The sequence below is a fragment of the Zootoca vivipara genome, chromosome 3, assembly GCF_965207765.1.
Source record: "Zootoca vivipara chromosome 3, rZooViv2.hap1.1, whole genome shotgun sequence".
Classification (NCBI taxonomy): domain Eukaryota; kingdom Metazoa; phylum Chordata; class Lepidosauria; order Squamata; family Lacertidae; genus Zootoca; species Zootoca vivipara.
This window is the reverse complement of record NC_142586.1, coordinates 14,805,769-14,833,516: the sequence shown is the minus strand read 5'-3', so window position 1 is coordinate 14,833,516 and position 27,748 is coordinate 14,805,769. Positions and strand designations below refer to the sequence as shown.

General features: G+C 41.7%; 2 protein-coding genes across 3 annotated transcripts in view; one reads left to right on the top strand and one right to left on the bottom strand.

Moving 5' to 3' along the window:
• The window catches only part of MACROD2 (mono-ADP ribosylhydrolase 2), a 900,701-nt gene that overhangs the window by 28,587 nt on the left and 844,366 nt on the right, over positions 1–27,748 (bottom strand). The window lies entirely within an intron of this gene.
• Positions 2,928–3,712, top strand: LOC118082478 (malignant T-cell-amplified sequence 1-like). The gene has a single exon (XM_035110057.3). It carries the CDS (start codon positions 3,040–3,042, stop codon positions 3,583–3,585), a length of 546 nt encoding a protein of 181 aa, XP_034965948.1. The 5' UTR covers positions 2,928–3,039; the 3' UTR covers positions 3,586–3,712.

Sequence of the window (27,748 nt, the reverse complement as noted above, 5' to 3'; positions counted from 1 at the left end):
TGTCACTCGTGGCCAACTTCTGGAATCTCTGCCAAGGTTACTACATGCTATTAAAAGCATCACAAGGAATCATTCCCTGGGGCATGCCATGCGAATAAGCTATTATTCCTTCTGTAACAATTTTTGCCATAAGTTGTTAGAAGAGTTTGACCTGGCTGATCAAAGGGACGAGCTTTCAAAATTTGAACTACATGAATAACTTCAGTAGCTGGCAGAAATTGAAGCCCTTTATCCCATTACATGGGCATAAAATTTACTTTTAAGGCATATTAAGAGACCTCAAGCTACATAAAGTTTGAAAGAAGGAAGGCATTGTATACAGAGCACTTTTCATAATTCAAACAAGTAGTATGGTCATAATTTTCATTTCCTTACAAGCCCTAGGAACAGAGAAAGAAGCTGTTTTGGAACACTACCAGAAGACACAACTTTTTTTGCCAGAATATCGGGGGTAAATCGGTATCTCGTTCCACAGCTACATTTTAATTGAGGATTGGTATAGCAAAGTCTGCAATGTTCCTTTAACATTTCTTTGTTGTTTTCTGTGGCCAAAGTCAGGGGGCAGGACTGTCATGACCAACAGGCTTTCCATTGTTGTCTTAGCTTCTTTTTATTTCACAGCCTTGCACAGGAATGCAAAGTGGGTCAAGGCCTTGGCCAGGGGTCAGCAAACTTTTTCAGCAGGGGGCCGGTCCACTGTCCCTCAGATCTTGTGGGGGCCAGACTATATTTCGGGGGAAAAATGAACAGATTCCTATGTCCCGCAAATAACCCAGAGATGCATTTTAAATAAAAGGACACATTCTACTCATGTAAAAACATGCTGATTCCGGGACCGTCTGCAGGCCGGATTTAGAAGGCTATTGGGCCGCATCCAGCCCCTGGGCCTTTGTTTGGGAACCCCTGGCCTTGGCAGACCTTCCCCCAGGACACAGTAAAAGAAAAAAAGGGGGAGGGGCTATGAAGGATTCAGCCACAAAGGATTCAAAGTGATGTCAGTGGCTAGAATCAAATGGAAAATAGGGATGGCCTTGGCCCAGTATACCTGAAGGAGCGTCTTCACCCCCATCATTCTGCCTGTAGGCCTTGGACACTGAGGTCCAGTGCTAAGGGCCTTCTGACGGTTCCCTCATTGCGAGAAGCAAAGTTACAGGGAACCAGGCAGAGGACCTTCTCAATAGTGGTGCCTGCCCTCCTATCAGATGTCAAGGAAATAAACAACTATCAGACTTTTAGAAGACATCTGAAGGTAGCCCTATTTAGGGAAGCTTTTAATACAAAGGACTATTGTATTTTAATCTTTTGTTGGAAGCCACCCAGAGTAGCTGGGGAAACCCAGCCAGATGGGCAGGGTATGATAAATTTATGATTGATTGATTGATTGCATTATTGGACTGTTGCTCAACCACTTTGGTTCCCTCTTGTCACTCATGTTTTTCAACAGCTGCGTGAACTGATAGGTGAAGTCGACAGGAGATTTGGACTGAGGGATTGTCTGTATGCTCCGGACAGGCAACTCTCTTTCCCATTTTCATGAGATCCCAGGAAGGGACTTAAAACCCTGAACTGTTCTCTGGGAGCAGTGAGGGTCTACATATGAGTGAACAAACTGAAAGTTAATCCGGATAAAGTGGTCTGACTTCTTAACAATAAACCCATTTTTTATCTATTGCAATAATCTTCCTCTGTATTTAAACCCTCTGTGCCTACTTAAGCTTTACTGCTCTGTATGCTACTGGTAACTGGATATTGGATTTGTATGGGAAAGTGATGCACCTCTAAATGTCTAGAGGGCTCAAAGGAAATAGCAATGTATATTTAGAGTAGTGGCACATTATTGCCACAGTTTTTAAATACTGTATAGTAACCAGCTGAGGGTGCAAGTCTACAGCACTGTTAAAAACAACAACACAACTCTGAGAGTTCCAAGTTTTTTCCTGTACAGGTCCCACTGAATTTAGTGGATTCAAAATTTCATAAAGTTGCATTGTACAAAAACAAAAACTAAACTGATAGCATAGAGAGAATTTAAGAACTTAAGCTAATTTGGCCACTCTTAACCATGTGGCATGACTGTAGGTTAAATCTAATAATGTCATTGTGCTTGTGATTTGGCAAAGGAGGATTGTACTCTGTCATAAAGGTTGTATCTGATACCGTAGCTGAATCATCTGAGTTTTGCTAAGCAGCGGTAGTGTCATGTGTCATATGTTCCATGGACAAAGCTATGGAACTGTCCTCCTGATAGCAGCAAGGGCTGCTTTCTTGGGAAGGACTGGCCTAGGGCATGGTGATGGCAGCGTTGGGGTCAGGCAATCACACTGGCTAGAACACTCGATTGGTGGCAGCAGTTCCATGTCCGATTCCTGCCGCATCGGCAGTGATGGTAATGTTGGGGGTTTGGCTCTGTCCCAACACATGCAATGCTCCTCGTAGGCAGGTCATAACTGGCACAAATCAAATATGAAGAGGGACTGTAGCTCAGTTGCAGAACACATGCTTTGTATGCAGAAGGTCCCATGTTCAACCCAGAGCAGGTTAAGAAAGACAATTGTCTGAGACCATAAACAGCTGCAGCCAGTCAGAATATAAAATAGTAGGCAGTCAGACCTGGTATAAAGTAGCTTTCAATAGCCTGTGGCAGCTCTACATCCCAGCACCTGCTACCACACCCTTCTCCCTAAAGAGTGGGTGTGTCTTCTTTTTGGAATTTAGAAACAAGCCATAAAGATATGGGTGGGTTCCTTTTGGGACAATCCTATTACAAGCATTATTGTTATTGCTTAAGAGTGTGCTACATAAGATTGTAGGAAACGAAGTGATGAGAGGCCAGAAGTTCATACACTGGAAATCTCAATTTGACTGCTGATATTTTCACAGGGCTCTTTCCAGTAAAGTGCTGAGATTACTCCATTGGCTCAATAGCTTCTGCATCGGCGTGGGTTCAAGAGTGGGAGCCTGTGTGGGAGCTGCTGCTGCTGTCAGTCGCTGGCCTTCCAGCCCCTCGGTTCTTAGTGCTCTCGTGGGAATCCCGCCAAGATGTTCAAAAAATTTGATGAAAAGGAGAATGTGTCCAACTGCATCCAACTGAAAACATCTGTTATTAAAGGCCTTAAGAACCAGCTGATAGACCAGTTTCCTGGGATCGAACCATGGCTAAACCAAATTATACCAAAGAAATACCCTGTGAAGATAGTACGTTGTCATGAACATATAGAAATCCTCACAGTAAATGGAGAATTGTTATTCTTCAGGCAAAGGGAAGGACCATTTTATCCCACACTCCGATTACTTCATAAATATCCATTCATTCTACCACATCAACAAGTTGATAAAGGAGCCATTAAATTTGTACTTGGTGGAGCAAATATCATGTGCCCTGGTCTGACGTCTCCAGGAGCTAAACTTTATCCTGCTGCTGCTGATACAATTGTGGCAATAATGGCCGAAGGAAAGCAACGTGCCCTGGGTGTTGGAGTCATGAAGATGTCGGCAGAGAATATTGAGAAGGTCAACAAAGGAATTGGCATTGAGAATATCCACTATTTAAATGATGGTCTCTGGCATATGAAGACGTATAAGTGAAGCAGCAGGAAGAATCCATTCCCTGTCAGCTTGGCCTGTTTTTAATTCTTCTGTTTAAAATATGTGGCTGAATGTAAACTTTGTTTTGTGGTGATGCTAAATAAATCAAGTGAATGCTGGAAAAAAATAGCTTCTGCATCCACAAATCTATTCAAGGTAGCAATGTTAACACTTTAAAGGACAATGAAAAATATGGATGACTGAAAAGTAAATGAATAATTTCACCTAATATTCTTGCAGGGTGGATCTTCCTCGCTGGAAGAGCTTTCAGTTTGAGTAAACACATAGGGTTGAGTTCACGTTATTGCTGGTTAACCTAATGTTTTCTGCCTGTTACTAATGAGTCTCCTTCCCCAGCCAAAACATGAAAGAATTTTACAGATAACGTAAAGAAATGATAAATTTCTATCTACGGTATATAGATAGATATAGATCTCAGTCAGGTGATATAGATCTCCTCCTGTACATAGTATTACATTCCTGCGAGTGAGTTCATGTAAGATCACTTTGTGCCGTTCATAATCAAAGCACAATCCTCAGAGCTCTGCTTCTTTGATCATGTGCAGAAGTTTTCTGATGATGTAGCGCAGTTTGCTAGCAAAGGCCATCCCTCCAGAGCACAATACAAAAATGATTTTCATATCAGGTCTAAGAAATATTATTTTCCCTTCAAATCTGTCTTTCAGAGGCTGGTAATAAGCACAGGGGCTTCTGGGCTCTCTGTAACAGCAGCACTCATATAAAGGTTTTTTTGGTTGTAAGTGTTTAGATTTTGAGTTGTAAGCTTCCTTGTTATGACTCCATCATGTGACATGCACTGATGGTGAGCCGCACGCAAAAAAGCACACAAACAATGCAAAGCCCCTTCGCACAGAAATAGTAAGGTGTTTGGGCACCAAGAAATATTTTTTCTGATCCTTTTGAGCCTGTGTGCTATATTTTAAATTTTCTCAAGGATTCATCCTGTTAACTAAGTCTTCCTTACATAACACTGGAACACATTTATTAACTAACGGTAGCCAAATAATTGACTGATTAGTTAAAATCAGTACAGTAGACTCACAAGTTATGTGGGGTGGGGGTTATGTTCCAGGAATAGTGCATAAAGCCAAAATGGAATATAGTCAAAACACCATGGGTGCAATGACAGAGCCTCCAAGTTTCCCTATAAAAAGGTTATTACTTTGTGTGTGTCAGGAAACGGACCAAGGTATTTCAACCGCAAATTTCTGTTTGTACTATGTGGACTCATTTCATTTTGTGGTACCTGCTATTTGCCCCCATGTTACTCCAGGCAGGTTGCAAACATTACTTTTTATCCCCTTACTGAGTTAACTGTCATGTGAGTTAATGAGAAGCCTTTACTCTATACAGAGACTAGAGATAATTTGCCAGAAACAAACAAAAATCTATTGGGGCCAAATGCAACATGCTCCTTGCGTTGTGTAAGACAGATGGAAACTACTTCAGGGCAAAACTAATTTCTCCTAGGGTAAAAGCCACAAAACATAGCAGTGAAAAAGGTCTTTAATTTATTATTATTATTATTATTGTTATCATCATCATCATCATTAGTACCACTCTTTTTCTACAATTTGGCTGCAACCCTGGGCAATGAGCAGTTATGTATCTGCATGGAAACCAAAAAACACCATAAAGGAGGGCTGTGATTTTCATCACCCCTGGGATGGAAATGTGGGAAGAGGCAGAAACCACCGCCAAACAATGCTGTCTCACTGTTTGATTGGTGGAATTATGAACGTTTACATTTCTATAGCAACAATTGCATATCTAAAGTACTGTAGAAACAGTCAAATACTAATTTTCAATAGACAGCCAAGTTTGGTGCAATTTAGCAAACAGAAGCATTTTTTAAAAATAATAATAATCTGGATTGTCAAGGCTGCTCTCTCTCTCTCTCTCTCTCTCTCTCTCTCTCTCTCTCTCTCTCTCTCTCTCTCTCTCTCTCTCTCTCTCTCTCTAACTGATCCTTTAAATAAAACACAAAAGAGGGAACCATGAAAACAAATTTGCTATAATTGTCAGCAGGAGCATATCAATGGCAAATAGTCTAGAGAACAAACTCTAATCCTTTGCCACCAACCCATCTGTGCAGAAAAGATAAAAAAGTGTGTGAAGATGGAAATAAGTAAAGCTGAATCTGTGACAAGTCAAATGCTAAGCAGGCTGGTTCATCATATTGTTACACACCACCCCAAACTCCACAGAGTGAAATTCCAGAAGTTCCAGGCATGCTTTGCCCATGGCTCAAATGCACACTTGGGTCTAACCTAAATACACACAAGTATTTCTTGGCTTTAACACTCCAAACTTCAATTCAATCCAATCCAATCCAATCCAATCAATAGCTTAATCCAGAACGTATGGTGTTTTGCAACCCCAGACTCATAACAACATAGCTGTCAACTTTTGGATTTGAAAATAAGGGACCAGCAGCCTCACCTGTCCCGGGGACAGTCTACGGTATATCTAACAATCCAGGATAGCAGCGGGAAACGGCGCTGGAATAAGGGAATTTCTAGCAAAAAAAGGGAGGGTTGACAGCTATGCATGTTAAATTACACTGATTCAGATAGTGCGCCCACTGAAAAATATTGGAAAGGTGAAATATCTTTCCTCAATGATGTAAAAAATGTGGCATTTTGCATTCAAATTCTCTTATCTATAATTGCCCAATAAAATAATCAAAATAAATCACACAGTCCCACACATCAGTGACTCTAAAGCAACCACATTGATATTGGCACAAATGTACTGTGAAGAAACAAAAGGTTTGTAAAAAGAGCCAGAATACTATGGATATTTTAACAAGTGCTGAATGAAAACCATTTGCAAAAGTTGCAATTCTTGCTTTTGTACATCTGCAATGTCTGAAAACTGTGGAGGGCACTTAAGACACACACACACACGACTAAAAAACAGGAAACACATAACAAAAAAGAGAACCGAGGGCACAAATTTGCATAAAATGTGCACATGCAGAGAAGTTTAGAAATAACTAATTTAAATACAGTGGTACCTCGACAACCGAACGATTCGACTTCCGAAGGTTTTGACTTCCGAAGTTGACAACCTCGGAAGTTGTTTCACCGTGCGTGCGTTCTGCGCCTGCGCAAACCAGCGCATGTGGTCGGCACATGCGCAGAAGCGCGAAATCACGCTTCACGCATGCGCACAAGCAGCGCTTCGACAACTGAAGACTTCGACTTACGAAGACAGCCGCAGAACCGTCTTCGTAAGTCGAGCTACCACTGTAAAAATATAGTACATCATCTTAGTGGGGGAGACTGTGACCAGGTGAGCTGTGCATCTGCTCTCCCATCTTATGGTTCTTTGTTTTCCAACTGGACTTGAACACCAATAGACAACACTGTCAAACGGACCAATAAAGTAGAACACATAGACACCTTATTGAAAACAGACCTTGCATATATGTGAGTGTGTGGACATCTGGTCAAATGGGAGGGTATCACTGGGGAACCAACTCCTTTTTTAGATGTTTAAGATGCTCCTCTTTATTCTTTTTGTCCAATACCTGTGGCCTGGTTCTATAAATCAAGTTTATTGTGTGCTCAAATAAAATACTCAGAATGGCTAACACATTATAATTTGTTTCCAGTGCAGAGTTTGCTCCTGAAGAGGCTACTGCCCCTGAGTTAAACAGTGCATTTTATTGGCTGTTTTCCTTCCATAACCCAAAGGATGATTTTATATTTACATCTAATGGTTTTAATTATAACCAAATATTTATCTCCATTATGGCTAAATTAGCAGGTACTTAATTGTATTAATATATACCACCTGACACTTGGGTTATCTCACTTGCCTGCATGTAGAAAATAGAAAACTACATAATTCAGTTATGTGGAAAATGTCCTCAAGGGCATCTGCAATGTAGCTGACATCCCACATAAAATCTGTGCTTCACACAGCGAGTTGCCTTCTGCAGCATATTATTAGGAGCAGAGCATTTGTAAATGCACCCTCCCCATCCCCCAGTTACATAGATCATTTTTATTCATTAAGAATAAAAGTGCTTATATGGCTGTGTAGTAAAGAAAGCAAAACAATCAAACAAAAAAAGAGTTCACTGTCAGATCCAAAGCAGGATGCAAATTTCTTTTCCTGTTAATTAATTGAGCTTTCATCGCAGTTCTGTGATCTGTAAATAAAACTCCCAAACCAGTTTTATAAAACACAAAGGGAGAAGAGACACAGGAGGTAGTAGAGGGGAGGAAAAGCCCATGGATGATCAAATTCCACAGAAACTAATTGTGTTTGTGGTGTTCTCTTTCTGAAGGATGACCAAACAGGGCCATCAGCACCAAAATAATTCTGAGTTTGCTTGTTTTTTTATGCAAATGAACTATAAACTCAAAGTGTAATGTGCCCTTGATGCAACTTGAGCACCTACCAAATATTACTAAGCCAAGGAGGCAGCTTTGTAAATATTATGAATGGAAGGAAAGTTGCATCTTCTGCTAAAGGGTATGGAGTGTCTAACTTTCCAAGTCTTATTTTCCAAGTTCCTTTATTAAAAATTACTCAGGCCTTTAAAGATCTACCATAAGGGGGACTTGATGAGAAGCCTTAAGATATTTACCCAGACATGACTGAGACATGCTTGATGAGATGGGAAAAAACACGAACCCCTTTGAAAGGATGCAAAAATATCCAGCCATCTGCTTAGTGGCAATGCTTTGAGAACAATGAGAGGGGAATAAGAAGTGGGGAAGAGGGGGGGGGGGCTGCTAGATGGAGGGAAAAGGTAAAGGATCCTTCAATTATTGGGTCAATGAGGCCATTACCGCTCAAAAAAAACGTCAGCAGAAGCAGCTCGGAAAGCTCAGGAAAACAACAGCAGCTCATTTTTTTAAAAAAACAACAACAACAGCCCAGCCCGTAAGAAAGCAATTTAGGTCAGTGTTGCTCACGAAACCTTAGTTAATTAGAAATCATAGGTAATGCGTGCAAGCTCCGAAGAAGCTTCATTCCTCTGCCTTATCCTTCCTTTCATTTGCAGCCCTTGAAGTCCTGCAGATGGAGCTCTGCTTAAATGAATACTGCACAGCCTGAGAGAAGCTTCTGTTTCATTTGGCAGTGCAGGTGAACAGCCTGAATTAAGGTTTTAAATGAATGCCCCAGGTGTTTATTCAATATGGTGCACAGCTTAGGCGCTGTGAGCTCTAAAGGCTTGGCAAAGCGCACCTGTGTTTTCACTATTATACAATCCACTAGAGAAAAATTACAGGGAAGGCAAAAGTTTGCTAACCCGGGGTACCACTAATCAGATTTGAACCATTGTTTTTTTGCCAGGCTATGAAATGTGTTATCCTCATGAAGGAGTACATTCTTCTGAATGAACGAGCAGCCCCTTAGTTCTGAGGGGGAGTAAACAGTCCCCTAAGCTGTGGTAATATGTTCAATAACCTCATTTTTATAATAATAAATTCAGGTTGTCTTTTTCCCTTTTGTTATTTCACTGCACTAGCTATATCACTTTGTTGTTTCCAAAGCTTTTCAAAGCTGACAGAGCCTTAAAGGTGTTTGGAGGAAATTTTTTACCCAAGAGCAATAATATATCTCATGATTCAGTGTGCATGGGTGGTTCGTGAATTCTGAATTGAGGCCATCCGGCCCCATTTTGGATTGGACCCCTTTGTTGTTAAAAGTAGTAGAATGTCAGAGAGAAGCTCTGTACAGAATTCAGCTGGAAAAGCCATAGCTGCTGAGCACTCTCCTCTTTGAAAGTTTTAGGAGACCTGTCCAGGGTTGAATCTGACAACCTTATCCTGGAATCACTAATTCACCAATGCTGCATCAGAGTATTCTGGACTGTAGGGCCAGCCCAATGCATTTTGCCACTTGAGGCAAAACAGATTCACAGAATCATGGAGTTGGAAGGTACCCCAAGAGGGCCATCTAGTTCAACCCCCTACAATGCAGGAATCACAGATAAATATTCCAGGCAGTATTCATGTTGTGTTATGTGTTCTTTGAATAAACCTGAAATTTTTGGTGCCTGCTACACGGCGCATGCCATTTTTCATATCCAACAATACCCTGGTATGAAAATGCAGGCCACATTTTTATTAATCGACTCCAAGTAGATGTTGCCTTACGTCTAAGGAAGGAATATTTCCATGCGTACTTTATGAGCAACCCAGTCCTGGCTTCATATCACTCCTGGGAGGGTTCCCTCCTCCTCAAAGCCAGCACACCCTAAAGGTGCATCAAGGATGCATTGCACCCACAGATTCATGACACTATTGAACTCAGTCACCCATTAACTACTAATGGGTCAAGAAGACATCTTTCATTTTAAAAATTAAATTCTTTTAATTTTTTTTATTTAAAAAACTACCTTCCGAGTCTAAAAACAAATAAGAACCTCACTGAAATTAAAACGTATGCTTATGAGCTACATCCAAGAGTATTAAAAGAAATGGCACAGGTGATTTCAGAACCACTGGCAGTAATCTTTGAGAATTCCTAGAGAACAGGCAAAGTCCCGGCAGACTGGAGGAGGGCAAATGTTGTCCCTATTTTCAAAAATGGGGAAAGAGAGGACCCAAACAATTACCGCCCAGTCAGCCTGACATCAATACCAGGAAAGATTCTAGAGCAGATCATTAAGCAAACGGTCTGTGAGCACCTAGAAAGGAACGCTGTGATCACTAAAATTCAGCATGGGTTTCTGAAAAATAGGTCATGTTAGACTAATCTGATCTCATTTTTTGACAGAATTACAAGCCTGGTAGATGAAGGGAACACTGTGGATATAGCCTATCTTGATTTCAGCAAGGCCTTTGACAAGGTGCCCCATGATATTCTAGTAAAGGAGCTGGTAAAATACGGGCTAGACAATGCTACCATTCAGTGGATTTGTAACTGGCTGACTGACGGAGCCCAAAGGGTGCTTATCAATGGCTTCTCTTCACCCTGGAGAGAAATGACTAGTGGGGTGCCACAGGGTTCTGTCTTGGGCCCAGTCTTATTCAACATCTTTATCAATGATGGGCTTGAGGGTATCCTGATCAAGTTTGCAAATGACACCAAATTGGGAGGGGTGGCTAATAGCACAGAGGACAGGATCACACTTCAAAATGACCTTAACAGATTAGACAACTGGGCCAAAGCAAACAAGATGAATTTTAACAGGGAAAAATGTAAAGTACTACACGTGGGCAAAAATAAAAAAATAAAAAATGAAAGGCGCAAATACAGGATGGGTGACACATGGCTTGAAAGCAGTACATGTGAAAATGATCTAGGAGTCTTGGTAGACCACAAACTTGACATGAGTCAACAGTGTGATGCAGCAGCTAAAAAGGCCAATGCAATTCTGGGCTGCATCAATAGGAGTATAGCATCTAGATCAAGGGAAGTAGTAATACCACTGTATTCTGCTCTGGTCAGACCTCACCTGGAGTACTGTGTCCAGTTCTGGGCACCACAGTTCAAGCAGGATACTGAAAAGCTGGAACGTGTCCAGAGGAGGGCAACCAAAATGGTCAAAGGCCTGGAAACAATGCCTTATGAGGAACGGCTTAGGGAGCTGGGTATGTTTAGCCTGGAGAAGAGAAGGTTAAGGGGTGATGTGATAGCCATGTTCAAATATATAAAAGGATGTCATATAGAGGAGGGAGAAATGTTGTTTTCTGCTGCTCCAGAGAAGCGGACACGGAGCAATGGATTCAAACTACAAGAAAGAAGATTCCACCTAAACATTAGGAAGAACTTCCTGACAGTAAGAGCTGTTCGGCAGTGGAATTTGCTGCCAAGGAGTGTGGTGGAGTCTCCTTCTTTGGAGGTCTTTAAGCAGAGGCTTGACAGCCATCTGTCAGGAATGCTTTGATGGTGTTTCCTGCTTGGCAGGGGGTTGGACTGGATGGCCCTTGTGGTCTCTTCCAACTCTATGATTCTATGCTGTGTGTGAGTTTTCAGATATCCATGTCTTCATCTCATATGCAAGTTCTGATGTGTGAAAAATGGGTTACTCTTTTATGCTGGGGAAGCTGCTAACTGCCTCCTGGAAGCAGATAAATCCATTTCAAGCAAACATGCTCTTTTTAGACTTTTAAACATGTATCCTCTATGTTTATTTATTTTCAAGTTATTCTGCCCCCCCCCCCGATTAAATCAGTAGCTTAGTCTGAAGCAGGAAGAAACCATATTTTTACTTTTTTAACACTTTGTTATTTAAAAGTTATTGGTACAACGAACCCCAAAGACTCAGATAATTTCAAAAGGGATGACTGGGGTGGATTCTGAAATCCTGTGGGAGCAGAGGAGATCATTTTCACTCATTCCTATACCCTGTAGCCTCCCCCCCAATCCCTGCACCCCCTGAAAAGCTGCCCTTGCACATTGGGGGACCCTCTGGAATGGTGTGGAAAGCAGCACAGGAAGCAGTGAGAATTGACCCCCCCTTCTTCCTCCAGCTGGAGTTCACAGAGTTTCCATGAGCATAAGTTACATTCTGGATCCAAACTATCATGTCTGAACAGTACAAAGATGATGTATCTTTGGAAGCCTTGCAACCTGCTCATTCAGTGTAGGGAAGGTTGAAATTAACCTGCACAACCCACAAAGGGGAGGAAGGGAAGTCCAGGAGATTCTTCGGAATTCTCTTTCTATGTTGGTTGTTTGATAATTGTTTGTAAATTTCAAAAACTGAAAATAAATAAAAATGAAATGAACCTGCACAAGGACTAAAGGAGAAGAGGGTTGGATTTGTGCCCACTGAGATTGCCCCATCTGCCACACATTCATGGGAACTTGTGGACAGAGCCTGCAAGACTACAGACCTGTATCCTGAATTTTTGAAGGGTACAGATACCATGGCTATTTTGAACCCAGAGAGGATCTCCTCAGAAGTTCCGGTGAATGCCTAGTCAAACGTTATGTATTGTCTGAACAGTGGGCTCAGTACCAGACTGCTAATGGAATAGATAGCTTCGTGGCACTCCAAAGTTTCTATCTCTGGTCTATTCTGTACCCTTTATCTTCACAGCCGGTCTTCACTCATCTCCTTATCAAACACTCTGATCATGCCTCCCTCCCTTCTTCCCTCCCTCCTTGTTATCTGAAATAAAATATGCATTAGAAAAGAGGCAGATTTTCTTTCCTTATTTTCCTCCTTGGAAAGCAGTACAGTTTAAAAGCCTCCTAATTATTGTTATGCCTGTTACAGAAATAATTTACATCCTACATAATGGAGCCAAGGTGGCTAACAACAAACGCAGTAAAATATAACATAAAGCAATCCTATAAAATGCAAACAGTATATAAAACAAACAGGTAAGAAAACAGATCAATAAGACAGCCAGGCTTAAAAAATAAATAAAAACAAAACAAAATAAAACACAGCAGTGGGATCAGATAAAACAGCTTGATAGGTCAAAGGCTTGTCTAAATAAGAAGGTACTTGTGTGATGGAAGCCACCACAGAACACCTAGCATCCCCAAAGAAGGTGTTCTAGAGTCTGGGCACAGCTACCAAAAAGTCCCTCTCTCAAATCCCTGCCAAATGCACTTCTGAATCTAGTACTTTATTCATTTGATTCACTTAGAAAACTCCAGACTTGTACTATGCCATTTTTAAAAGGCTAATGTTCCATGCACACAACCTTTGGTTTGTTTAATGCTCCTCTGCATGGAATAAAAATGAATTTAGGGTTTTTATGCCAGCTAGCAGCCTTTGGTAATGGATAAAGAAAATTCTGCTTCATTGACTATGCAAAAGCCTTTGACTGTGTTGACCACAGCAAACTATGGCAAGTTCTTAAAGAAATGGGAGTGCCTGATCACCTCATCTGTCTCCTGAGAAATCTCTATGTGGGACAAGAAGCTACAGTTAGAACTGGATATGGAACAACTGATTGGTTCAAAATTGGGAAAGGAGTACGACAAGGTTGTATATTGTCTCCCTGCTTATTTAACTTATATGCAGAATTCATCATGCGAAAGGCTGGACTAGATGAATCCCAAACTGGAATTAAGATTGCCGGAAGAAATATCAACAACCTCAGATATGCAGATGACACAACCTTGATGGCAGAAAGCGAGGAGGAATTAAAGAACCTTTTAATGAGGGTGAAAGAGGAGAGCGCAAAATATGGTCTGAAGCTCAACATCAAAAAACCAAGATCATGGCCACTGGTCCCATCACCTCCTGGCAAATAGAAGGGGAAGAAATGGAGGCAGTGAGAGATTTTACTTTCTTGGGCTCCTTGATCACTGCAGATGGTGACAGCAGTCACGAAATTAAAAGACGCCTGCTTCTTGGGAGAAAAGCAATGACAAACTTAGACAGCATCTTAAAAAGCAGAGACATCACCTTGCCGACAAAGGTCCGTATAGTTAAAGCTATGGTTTTCCCAGTAGTGATGTATGGAAGTGAGAGCTGGACCATAAAGAAGGCTGATCGCCGAAGAATTGATGCTTTTGAATTATGGTGCTGGAGGAGACTCTTGAGAGTCCCATGGACTGCAAGAAGATCAAACCTATCCATTCTTAAGGAAATCAGCCCTGAGTGCTCCCTGGAAGGACAGATCGTGAAGCTGAGGCTCCAATACTTTGGCCACCTCATGAGAAGAGAAGAATCCTTGGAAAAGACCCTGATGTTGGGAAAGATTGAGGGCACTAGGAGAAGGGGACGACAGAGGACAAGATGGCTGGACAGTGTTCTCGAAGCTACGAACATGAGTTTGACCAAACTGCGGGAGGCAGTGCAAGACAGGAGTGCCTGGCGTGCTATGGTCCATGGGGTCACGAAGAGTCGGACACGACTAAACGACTAAACAACAACAACAACAAAGAAAATTATTTCAGTACAGTACATATTATTACTAAAGGTAAAGGTAAAGGGACCCCTGACCATTAGGCCCAGTCGTGACCGACTCTGGGGTTGCGCGCTCATCTTGCATTATTGGCCGAGGGAGCCGGCGTATAGCTTCCAGGTCATGTGGCCAGCATGACAAAGCCGCTTGTGGCAAACCAGAGCAGCACATGGAAACACCGTTTACCTTCCCGCTGTATTTATCTACTTGCATTTTGACGTGCTTTCGAACTGCTAGGTTGGCAGGAGCTGGGACCAAGCAACAGGAGCTCACCCCGTCACAGGGATTCGAACTGCCGACCTTCTGATCAGCAAGCCCTAGGCTCAGTGGTTTAACCACAGCGCCACCTGGGTCCCTCACATATTATTACTAAAACTAGGCAATTATGCTTGTACCACAAGGTTTTACAGTGTCTTCATTCTGTATAACATCTAGATGAAGAAGAAGAGTTTGGATTTGATATCCCGCTTTATCACTACCCTAACAAGTCTCAAAGTGGCTAACAATCTCCTTTCCCTTCCTCCCCCACAACAAACACTCTGTGAGGGGAGTGGGGCTGAGAGACTTCAGAGAAGTGTGACTACCCCAAGGTCACCCAGCAGCTGCATGTGGAGCAGCGGAGACGCGAACCCGGTCCCCCAGATTACGAGTCTACCGCTCTTACACTACACCACACTGGCTCTAGATGGTGGTCCTAGAGGGAGGTCATTAGGCGTTTTGGAGCTGAGTGATTTGATTTCTTATTTATTTAACTATTTATAATCTGTACTTTCATAAAATATGTCAGGGCAGCTTACAATGAATAAAAAATACAAAATAAATACGAATGATGATATAAATACAAAAAAATCAATAAAACAGCAGTAGATATTGGTTGGTTAAAAAGGGGGGAAATTCAAAAGACAGCTGAAAGAAGGCAGGGGTGGTTCCTGCCAAATATCACCAGAGAGGGTGTTGCATAGGGCAGGACCTGCCACACTACTCAGCTCCTAGGGAAGGCTAACTGAACCTCAGGGGCATGGGGAACCACCAGAAGTGCCCCATCAGAGGACCACCTTGATTGATGTAGCGTACAATCAGATGGTCCCTAAGGTACTTGGACCCAAGTTATTTAGGGTTTTGTGAATTAATAGAAGAACCTTGAGCCCAGCTTGGTATTAGATTGGTAAGTAGATGACACCCAGCTCTATCTCTGCTTCCTATCTGACCCAATGTGTAATCATTGTTGTCTGGAATCAATAATGGGCTAGATTAGTGCTAGAAAGTCAATCCAGAGAAGATAAAAGGTGCTGTTCTTGAGTTTATCAGTCCAAGGAACTGGTATTCAGCTTGCTCACTTTCCCCCTTTAGAACCTGGTTTGTAGTTTGGGGGTGATGCTTGGTTGGATGTCAAATGGTATCAATTGTTCGTGGTGCCTCCTATCAGCTTTGACTGGTGTGCAAGCATGGCTAGCACAACACATTTTGCTGCCTGAGGCAGAGCAGCAAATGCCCCATCATGATCACCACAGAGGCTAGTCAAAGCAGCTTGTCACCTGGAGCAGAAAATTGCACAAGTGACTCTCCCCTTACCTGACAGTACAAATGCAGTAGAAATACATTGTTATTTACTTCCCTATCTGTGACACCCAAACTAGCTGCTTGAAACAGCTGTGTCACACTGCCCAATGGTTGGAGTGGCCCAACAACTGCAGCATTATCTATGCCCCAATAATGTCCAAGATAGATTACTGTAATGCATTGTATGATCAACTACCCCTGAAGCAGCAGCTGAAAATTACAGCTGGCCCAAAAAAAGGCAGCCAGATTGTGAGTTGGGACTAAAACCCTTTAGGCATGATGCTGGTTTTCAACATGCTAGTTTTGGCCTGTGGCCACGTATCTGAATTGCCACATTCTGCATATGAACCTGCCTGTCAACTGAGATCTTCATTGGTGCCTCCACTACCTCCTGAAGTTAGGCAGGTGGCTAACAGGAATGCAACCTTCTCATAAGGATGTAAGAACAGCCCTGGTGGGTCTAGCTAACTGGATGCCCATGGAAAAGCCCATCCCATGGGAAGCCTGTAAGCAGGCCTCAATATCCAGACTGTGGAATTCCCACCCATCATATTATGATGTCTTCAATTCTGTCTTTCAAGTGCCACACAAAGTATCCTTTGGGTTTTAATGGCATCTGCTTGCCTTTTGTTATTATTGTTTTAAAGTATTTCCCCCCTCCCCCTCCAACTTGCTGCTGGCTGTTATTATAGTCTTTGGCTTTTATCTGCCTTTAAAATGTTTTATTAATTTTCTTTTTTTTTTAGAGTAATACACAGAGGTACAAATAGGCAGACTCTAAAGTTCTAGACAGAAACAAATAGAGAAGCCACAGAAACTCAATGAAGGCAGCAAAAGATGATTTAGACCTATGAAAGAAAACGTACTGTAGTTTGCAGAAAGAGCTCAACATCTGAGCTCAACATTTCAGAAGAAGCCAGAAGGATGAACATATTGTTATAAGTTTGTGGATGCTAGGCCAGTTTGGCAGGGTGGAGGTGGGGGTGAGGAAGTAGGCTGTATGCAAGACCCTTCTAATTCCTGGATCCAGCATGGACCAGGCCAGCCTGGGTGATGGGCCATTAAGAGAACAAAAGGAACTGTGATGGGTCATTAATATTTGACAAATATTCCACCTGCCTCATTAAGAGTCGCCTTCCAAGAACTACCCTTTCAATCTATGCCCTCACCGGTCCTAGATGGACAATACAACGGAATACCTTATGAAGAGAGACTCTGTGTGGGCAACCATGTGCACAGGACATTTGCCATTACTTACTGCAATGCCCACTATATACAGACCCAAGAAATCAATTCATAAAACCCCCTTTGACGAAGGAAACAAATCTAACCAGGGCGGAGAGGGTGAAGTGGCTGCTGATTGATAGTGATGACTCTGTGACTTATAAGGTGTCTCTCTATGCCCTGGCAGCTAGGAAGATTAGGAAGAAACAACTGGATGGGCTAGCGGTCAGTTGCAAAGGGGACTCTGAGCTCTAATCTGCCCATTCTATTTGAGAATTACTTTTTATTCTGTGTAATAAGAAATTTTGGTGGATCTGACCATGAGTTTACTGCATATGTAGTGACTGCTGTCCACCCCCCTCCTTCCTTATTTGGATGTTGCCATGGCTTTTGGCTAGTGCAATAAAAAAAATTCAAATATAAAACAGTGTAAGGAAAGGGGGCAGTGTGCTAGATGACAAATGGGTGGGGCCACCCACTCCCTCTTTTAGATAGTAGGACAAAGCAGGAGTTTTGAGGGCAGAGTTGGCTGTGATGTAGCCCAGAGGAATAAGCTGTAGGCTGGAAAGGCAGATAAAAACCATGGCTGATTTCTGCATGAATCTAAGGCTGCAGCTATGGGAGAAACAAGACACTTTTGGGGTGTTAATGCTGTGAATCTTTCCATTGTGGCTCAGGTTGTAAATATGCATGGATAAAGACACTACGATCCCCGATGTGCCTCATTTCCAAAAGGAAACACAAACCTTGAGGCCTGGAACCCCTGGAAACTTGAAAAAGATGAACTAATATTTAAACCGCTGCTTACATGGAGTGTACTGTGCCAAATGTACGCATCCATTTTCTAGCTGGGATGATCCAGTAAGAATTTAAGTATCATGGGAGGAAGGGCCCATTCTACGGTATACACCCCATTTCCAGGGCTGCACAAGAAAACAGAATGGATGACAGGGTAATTTACAAATTGACTCCACTCCAAATGCTGCAGATATTAATAATGCCAAAGAGTGCACAGCGTACCATGTTACTTTGAATCTAAAGGTGAGGGAAGACTGGAGAAAGGGAATTGATTACATCTCAGGAAGTCTAATGAGGGCAATGGAAGTAAAATCTGACATTTGTGTTAGACATAAAAAAAGTTCAACAACGGAGTTCTATTTCCACTATCACTGTGTAGGAAAAGAGGGTTTATGCCTTGAAGGTGGCAAGGGTGACATACAAACCAAACAGTGTTGGTTTTACAGTACAACGAAACCTGCTCTGACATTTTTGCATGTCGCTTGATTTACAGCCAGTTCAACTAATGCCTTTAGGATGCTGCAGAAGAATCTGGTCTTCCTTGTCCATTCTCTGCAACAAGACTTGTACAGGGATCTGGGTAGCTGGAATACAGCTTTTCAGTTTTCATTTATGTCAGTGTTTTAGGGCCACAGTCCTGGCTCTAAGTTAAGGGTGCATCAGCCGAATCACACTCTGCTTTGAAACTTGGCTGTGTAGGAGAGGTAGGTTTTAGAATAATCCATGCTGCATTTTAGGTTGAAAGGACTTAGATCCATTGTTCCACCACTAAGAAACATCTAACTCCAATGTAGTGGTGAAGGTGGAACTAACTACAGCATAGGGTGCCAAAGCATATCAATACTCCTTAAATAACACATCTGTTAGGGGCATGGCTCTGAACAGCTGTAATCTCCTGGCATTTTGAAGCTTGAGTGAACATGGAAAGACCTTAACACTATAGGTGAAACCAGAGGCTTTTTGTTAATTGTTATTTTCATTTTTTCTGCAGCTACCCTATTGGTACTGCTGCTTGCCCAGACCATGTATAGAAGCAGCAAAACAAGAGAATGTTTTTCAAAATACAACCAAATGCAACTCAGCTTGGAAGAAGCTACCACCAATACTGAATGTGAATCAACACTATTCTTAATTCACTCCTAAAATGGAATCCTAACACTGCCACTGGGTCCACTCCAAGCAACTACTCAAAATGACTGTAAGGGACATGGCTACTCAGGGAATCCATATGGTAACATTTGCCACATTAAAAATAGACACATTTTGGCTCCCGTCCCTTGGTGCAAGCCCCTAGTGACTGGCACATAATCCTCTTTTTGCTCAAAAGAAGATTTTTATGAGCCAGCTAAGTGCAGAGAAATTATTCCAGATGGTGGAGTCTGCATGATTGGATGATCAGCTGCCCACTGTGTTAAGAGAACTGAGAGCCTTAGAAGAATTGCAGGAATGTGAGTGACAGTCTGAATAGCTTCAAGTTCAAAAAGGGGCAATATTCTGAAGTGATGGGTGAGGTTATGTCACATTATTATCAATGACTCCTTTGCCGATAAGTTCCTCCTGTCAGGGAGAAGATTTATTTCCGTACAGAGTTGTTCATCTCGTACCTTCTTTTCATACAAAAGTGTCCTCTTTTTGATTCATTGCTGAATCCTATAATAACCTCCTATTGTTTCTGCTTTGTGTCACCTCAACAGATGCTTTACACAACTTACGGACTGTGCAAACAAGATGAAAATTGGGAGAACATGAGGGAACAGATTAACATGCTGAAAAGGCAAGGTGAAGTATCAAAGATAGAGCTGTGAAGCAAGGGAGTAGAATACGGACTCATTACCCAGAAATAATGGTCACTTATCCATGCACTGACCAGATTCAAACTCACTTAACTGCAGCAAGGTGGTGGCCTCATTTGTCCTCAGACCTTACCTGGGAATACTGGAACTTTGCAAAAATTGGTTGTAAACACAGTGTAAATCAGGGGTCTCCAACGTTCTTAGCACATTTGAAATTCTGAGAAACTGCTGTGGGCACCACAAGATACATACTTCAAAGGGAAAAAAGCAACAACTGGTGATGCTCAGAACCCCTCCCCAGATTTTTATTGAAAAGTGACAAAGATATCTCACAAGGGTGATAACACTTGTCATTGACTTGAACCAACTCCACTCCTCCTCATTAGGAATTTCTGGGTAATTCTGTGACCTGTATATCACAGGTTGGCCAGGGTCTATATATGTTCACTGTTGTTACTGACAAATCATCATAATCAAATGATTTTATCTAAGGGCTGTTATTCTGAGACCACTCCTGCCACCATGGCTAAAGAATACTTTGTCAACTATCTGGGGTCATTAAAACCCAGTAGTGATTGGCAGGCCAACATTGCTTACTTGACCTCTATCACCGTGGTGCACTAGGAGGGCGAGGGGTGAGATGGTGGCAAGGGGCAAACACACCAGCAGAGCCAATTTGGTGTTCCTGCTGGTGTATTTGCACCATACCAACTTTGCCAATGCCCCTCCTCTCCTCCTTGCCTCCTGGTATGCCGTAGTGATGGTGGTGCCAGGAGTTCAGGTGAACAGCACTACCCAGACCCACAAAGCACTACTGTTCAAACCTCATCTTGAGTTTCCAGGAAACTGACTTTTCATACACCCTGCATACCAGAGAGGACAATTCTCCAAATGATAATAACCATGGAAACAGGGTGATGCGGCATGCTGGGTATCCAATGTTCCTCTATATTTATCCCAGTTAAATAAAGAATTGACGTGGCCTCATGCAGATACTTTGTTATATATTTGTTTGGAATTTCTATTGCAGCAAGAGCCAAAACACCAGCCAGTCTACATAGAAAGCCAGAGCTGCTTTATCCTTGAACAGTGTCACCTACCAGAGGGTGACATTCTTCTAGCAGAGGAAGAGGTGGGAAGCAGCAACACTCCACTGGCTTCTCCCTCCTTCAACTTTCACCTGGCAGAGGCTATTCCATCAGGCCACAGCTAAGAGGAAATTGGGAAGCGGGGACACTTTACTGGAATTAGTAAGAGACCACAAGCTTCTCTACCAGAACTAACTCCTCTGGTCCTAATAAGAATTTTGTAACTTTAAGAACCAATACCTGAGTTTGCTTGCCTTCCTCCTCCATTTTTAATTTTATGCCATTAATTTTTATAGACTGTAAGTCCTAGAACAGGAGCTGTCTTGTTTTAGTTATCTTATGTAAGCCACCACCATTACAGATAATGTGAAGAGGATGACAGACCGTGTTGATTGATGCCTTCTTGGTTTGTACTAACTTTTCAATATAAAGCAAGTCAAATAAAGTGCTACAATAATATCACCATTTTGCACTGCTACTTTAGCAATATATATATATATTTAATCCAAGAGATACAATGGCATGAGCTACGGCTTAGTTTCTGCTAGCAGTGTTGTAAAAACAAAGATGGCTACTCTTCTTCACAATCTGAAACATGCATTCTATTCTCTTCCCTGTCTTTGTACTTTCAGTGGGATGTTACTGTCATCTTCCAACTGTTTAAACAATGCAGTACCCAAGTGCAAAGCATTACCTAATCTCACAGAACAATACTAACAAACATTAATTCATGCAGCTTTAAGCTCCTTTCTTTTTTGCTGGCTTAGAAAAATTAATCAAATGTCTGATTGACAATTGACATAAATGTTGTCTTGGACTGAATACTTAAAATTGAATGTCAGATTGTCAAAACAATGCTCAATTAAAGAACGGGACAATATTAAGTGGGACAAATAGCTACTGTATTTTGTTCTGTTTGTGAAGAAAGGAGTCAAATATAATGAAGTCTACTCCTCTGTCATTGATAAAGTATTTTTACGTCTAATGTTTCTGTTTGTTCCTTTCTGTTTTTTGCTATCAAAGCAGATGTCCTTAAATGATTGTGACAAAATGGGAAAGCTTCACATTCCTTAATTGTTTCTATTCTTATTAGCACATAAAAGGCAAAATCCTCCCGGTGAAAGAAATGGAAACAATTAAAATTCAGAACTGAACCTGTACCACCTGCTCTTTACATGCAATCTCAGCTTCTGTGTACATAATGCATACAAGAAAATGAACAGGAACTGGCTTGCTTCCTGTTTCAGAAGGATGGACTGCATTATTCTTTCCTCCAGGCTGATAAATTATGCCTTAAAACAGATCCAATAACCAGACTGTCCTGCAAAGTACGATCCAGTTGGTGGTAACTCCTGCTGAGATGAAACAGCGGTTTTGTGTCATCGATTCAGATATTGACAGAATCTCGTTTTTGCTGATATGGTATTACAAAGGTTTCTCTGCATCCTGACACACCACTATTAGTGAAAGGTTTCCCCTGCAAAACTGTATAAAATTTGACAGGAGCACTGCAAACAGAAAGGCAGGCTCCTCTACCCCCTTTTTTAGTCTCTTCAGAAAGCAGCACCAAGAATCAATGTAATCGGCAGAACTGACGCATCTTGTAAATATCAGCCTCATCTGTAGAAGCCAACTTTATCCTCGCTTGTCTAATGAGCCAAATATTTCTACCCTCGCAAAACAGGTGAGGAGGAGAAACAAGGAAGATGTCATCTCCTCCTGCACATTCTCATGGTGGCACAGGTGTTTCTTTAGGAAATATATAGCCCAGAAATCCTCTTAGACTCTTCTACTTTTGATAGAATCTCTGGTGAAAAGTTATTCGGTTTGAGTTTACATGTGTCATAAATACTTCATACGTTCTAAGTAATTTTGGAGATTATTGAAAGTAGTTAGTCCTGGGTGGCATCTGATCTGGCTGGTCTACTGTGGATTGCAATGTAATTAATTCTATTTTACTGTGTTGATTTTATTGGAATTGTACGGCATGGTTGTGAAGCACCCCGGCATGCTGCAAATATGAATAACAGCTAAAAAAAATAGTGAAAGGAGGAGAGAAAAAAGAAAAGAAAAGCCAGAAACCAAACTTTTGGAATTGGTGAGGTGAGAAGCATATGCTAGAGTCCTTCCACAGTCACAATATCCCGTTATAGTGGGTCAATCAATAGAGTTTAAAAAAGGAAAATCTGGATTAACTATGAGAGAAATTGAGTAGGAGACTCAACACACCTTTTCCCCAATATCTGTGGCATTTGTGCCAATCAGTCTGTTTGGAAAGTTATATGCACTTTTAAGGAAACCAGAAGAGTAGGAAAAACACAAAGCCTTGCAGAACTGCAAAAAAGGGAAGACAGCACTGTTACAATAGCTGAGGTTGCTTTTTATCAAAAGGTGACAAATTCTACAAAGGATTAAGCTCAAAAGGCTTTAAGCCAAGCTGGTCAAAGTGTATATTCTGCCCTGTTTTATTCTATTAGTCTTTTCTACGTTCATACTTTCAAATCTAGCAAAGAATAAGTCGACAGGAAAATGACAGTGAGATACGTTCTCCAGTCACCACACGGACTATGGTGCAATATGAAACTTTTTCAGGGAAACTTATGTGTGTGTATACGCATGTTCACAATGAAATATGATCTCCCTAAATTTGAGGCTGTTGATTATGATTAAAACGAAGCAGAACAAAACAAATTCAGAATTTATCACCACCCATGATGCATGGTGACTGTTGCTTAGGATTGACAGGTTTCTTAAATCTGCTGCCAAAGGGTAGCGCCTTGGAGTTTCAAGATAGTACCTACTGAAGCTGGAAGTACTTACACATAAAGAGATCACAACCGTGCCTTTCTAGAAAAGGTGCCACAGAAGTAGTAGACATATCTCAAGCGATCTCAAGCAGCAGGGATAGGAAATATCCTTCCCCCTTTGGGTGGGATTCAACTAATAAATCCCATGAGTTGAAGCCATGCACAAGGACTTCTGTTTGTACAAGGTTTCCTCCCATTGTGTGACCCCTAAAATTTGGTTGGGGGTGCCAAGAGAACCCCCAGAAAAGTGCACTTAGGGGTGGGAGGGGCGTCATTTCCTCTGCCAAAACAAAAATATCTGCCCTGATGAAACGATCACCTTAGTGCAACATTGAAACCCTCCCTTTGGCCCTCCAGTTGCTGCTTATCCACACCTTGATCATCCCTGATCATTGGCCAGGTCTCATGGGAGTTGCAGTCCAACAACAAATGGGCAGGAGGGGAGGTCCTCTTTGATCACAGGCCTATGGCCCCCAAAGGTTGGTCATGAATAAATGCATGTCTTGTTCTGCCTGTTCTTCAGTGAATGTTTGCTCACTTTCCCATCTCTGTTCAAAATGCATCTAGTATACCTTCATTATGTGTCCGCTTTTCTGTCACTCCCGCAGCAAGTGCAAAGTGCTAAGATTGGAAGAATGTGCTGGTAAAGAGTGATGTGAAAACCCTGGAAGGAAGCTGGGGGATAAGACCTGTGGAAAAAACAGTGTTTCATTCTGTGACTCTGCTCCTTTCCCAGGATGTCCTGAGAAGGAGGCTAAAATTATAAAACGGTAGGTGAAACCATGAGACCTGACTACCCTAGCTTTGTTATAAATTGTAAAAAAAAGGTAGGCAGAATCAAACCACCTTGAATATAGTTTTTGTGAGAAGGGGAACACTGTCTCCATATAAGTACTCTCCAGGCCGTACAGAAGCTTATGCTGTGTGGATAAAAATATGGATAAAAATTTACCCTGCTCTCCTTCTTTGATGAATAAAAGGATTTTGGAATATTCCATAGTTTCCTGGGGGAGGGGATCAGTTTTTTTAGGAGACTAGAATAGAATAGATTTTGTGAATTGTTATCAGATCACGTGTGGAAATATTTCTTTCTCTCACTTTAGGCCACCATATTGGTTAATGTTGGTTAGATAGGAAATAAATTATGGACCTATAATGCAATATTGCTGCTATTCATCAAGAGATTGGAAACAGCAATTTTTTTTATTCCATCAGTCAACAACATGGCAAGCAGTTTCCACAGCAAAATACTTCATTAGAACAAGCTACTCTTTCAAATCATTAATAAAACTTTCCAGTCAGGTAGTTGGCCTTGGGGGAATGAAGAGGAAACCGCGCAGGTTTCGGTTGTCATCAATCTTCCGTGAGCAATGGGCAGGGGTCGAACATACATGCTTGTTTAAGGGTGTAAAAAGAGTTGGTTTGCAGTAGCCTTCATCTAATCTTTCAGAGAAAACTCAAAGGAATTTTGTGCTGTTTGTTTATCTGCCCTGGGGGCACCTCTTAGAATGCTTCTATATGGCGGACTTTGAACATTTAAAGCTGCCTTATAAAGAATCAGACTTTTGGTCCATGTTCTCTACACTGACTGGCCATGACTCTCTGGAGTTTCAAACAGGGTTCTTCTCCAGTCCCACCTGGAGATCCTAGGGATTCAACCTGGGATATTTTGCACACAAGGGAGGCACTTTCCCATTGCGTCTCCCTCCAAACGCCACACAATGGTGTAGACATTCCTAACACTTCCAAGCCATACAAGGGCTGTGCTCATCCTGAAGGCCAATCACAGGTCAATCTAGTTATAGCACTACGACCTTGCATTATTCACCACCTGTTCCTTGACTTCTTGATTTGTACTACGTTGGGAATGTGCTCTTCAAGCGCAAATTCAGGAAGGCTCAGAGAGGCTTTTGTCAATGATCAAATGAGGCAACTCAAGAGAGTTCATGAGGTTTTCCATGCTGCAGAATCATCAGTGTGCAGAAGCCAGAGAGATCTATGTCTCATTCCATGGTTTATTGAATCCCTTCTTATCACTGTTGCCTCTCTTCTACCCATAATGAGTGGCAGACTTAAAGGGGTGGATGCAATTAAATTGCCTGAGGCTTTGCCAAGAGAAGATGGAAAAGATGAGTGAAAGGGAAACAGCTGAAAAGTATTTTGGATATAATCTCAGTGCTTCTGATTTTTGTGTAAATCATTTTTCTTGAAGTGAAAGTGGAGCTGCCCTTTAATTTCTGTAGAAGATACTTTGGTGAGAATGGCATTATTTTACTTACAATAATTAATGTGGAGGTAGCTGCCTTTTCTTGAATATCTTCTTGTTGGTTTGACTAAGTACATGTACCCTGCCTTGGGCCAATAAGAGGAGGAAATAGTTTCACCACAGCTTAAATTAATTTTGGAAATGTTTCTCAAGCAAATTGTCCTAATTCAACTCTCCTTGAAGTAAATCTCCTTATTAGATTCCCTGCACCCCCTGCATCTTCCATTAGATTAGGGCTGCAATCCTAAACACATTTAGCCAGTGAGTTATTTATTTTCATCACTTCAATTACCACCCGTTCAACAAAGTCCTCTGGGAGGTTTACAAAACAAGTAAGTCACACTGACCTTAGTGAGACTTGCTTCCAAGTAAGCACTATGCTGCAAATTATTTATTTTTTAAGAAAATTGTAAAAAGAGTAGCATTTGTTTTATTTTCTGTATCTCATATGTTTTTGAGTTGAGTTCAGCAACCACAGTGCAAATGTTTAACCATCCAGTGACTTGCATGAGTCCACTTTGTGTGGGACACATTTGAATGAATTGATAGGGCTTGTTAGCAGTGTTTATTGACTGCTCCCAACAAACAGGAGCTTAGCTGCAGGCCATGTATGGAATCAAAACAGGATCTCTGGCTAATGGTTTGGGGGAACAAGGCCAGAGCAAGTGGTGCAGCCCATGTTTTGTATCCAGAAGATCCCATCCCAGGTTCAATGTCCAGCAACTCCAAGGAAGGTAACTTAAGCAGGAAGGCTGAACTGTCTGTCTGACACCCTGGAGGTCCACTTCTAGCCAAAGCAGATAACATCATGCTTGATATATGCCTATGTACCAGGCCTGCCTATGTACAAGGCAACTCCACATGTTTACATAAGTGCACCCAGATACTCAAGATATTCTTGAAATTCCTGATGCTCAGAAGCCAAGAAATCACCCTTTCATAGATTCTCTGTGACTTGCAGCTAGTTGGGTTTTTAAAAAACTTTTCAGTATTTGGACTAAGTGTTCATTATGACAATAAGCAGATGTACAGAAGCTTGCATGAAATGTGTTTTGTTCCATTAAGCCAAACCTGAGAGAGTTAAACCTCTCCACTGAGCCTAGTACACTTTGAATCCAAATCAATCTGGCATATTTTTCCACAAATCAGCTATGCCTAATCCCCTAAAGGCAGTAATTACCTCCTCAGCATCCTCAGAAGTGGGATTTATTGAAGTTTCACAGCTCCGTCCTATGAACCTCTATGCAGGGCTCAAGCACTGATAGATCTTTGCTTGTTGCCCAATCCCAACCCCAGTGTCAATGTAGGAACTAGCCAAGCCCCCAAGTTTTAGCTTCAAAGCCTAGCATCTGACTGACCATTGATTAAGTGCACAGGGTGGGAGGTCTCCTTGATGAAGGTTCAGAAGGGTGGTTTTGCCCCCTTGCCAAGGATTATGTGCTATTTTACATGCAGCAGTTTAAAGCAGAGTTTGTGCTAATGCAGATAAAAGTAGACTCACAGGATCAGTCTGCCGCTTGATAGGAGCCTCTTATTTTTAGAAAGGAAAAATGCCAAGCTAAAAACAAACAAACAACCACCACCCTTTCCTGACATTAACTTTTCTTATACTACATATATTTGAATCCTAGGTAGAACAGATGGTGAAATATAATGTATCTGCTGGGAGCTAAATGGAATTTACCAGCTGTAGGGGACAGTAAAGTATTAGATGGAAAGGTACGAATAGTGAAAGTAGATTCGGTTCAACTTGCTTTTGATG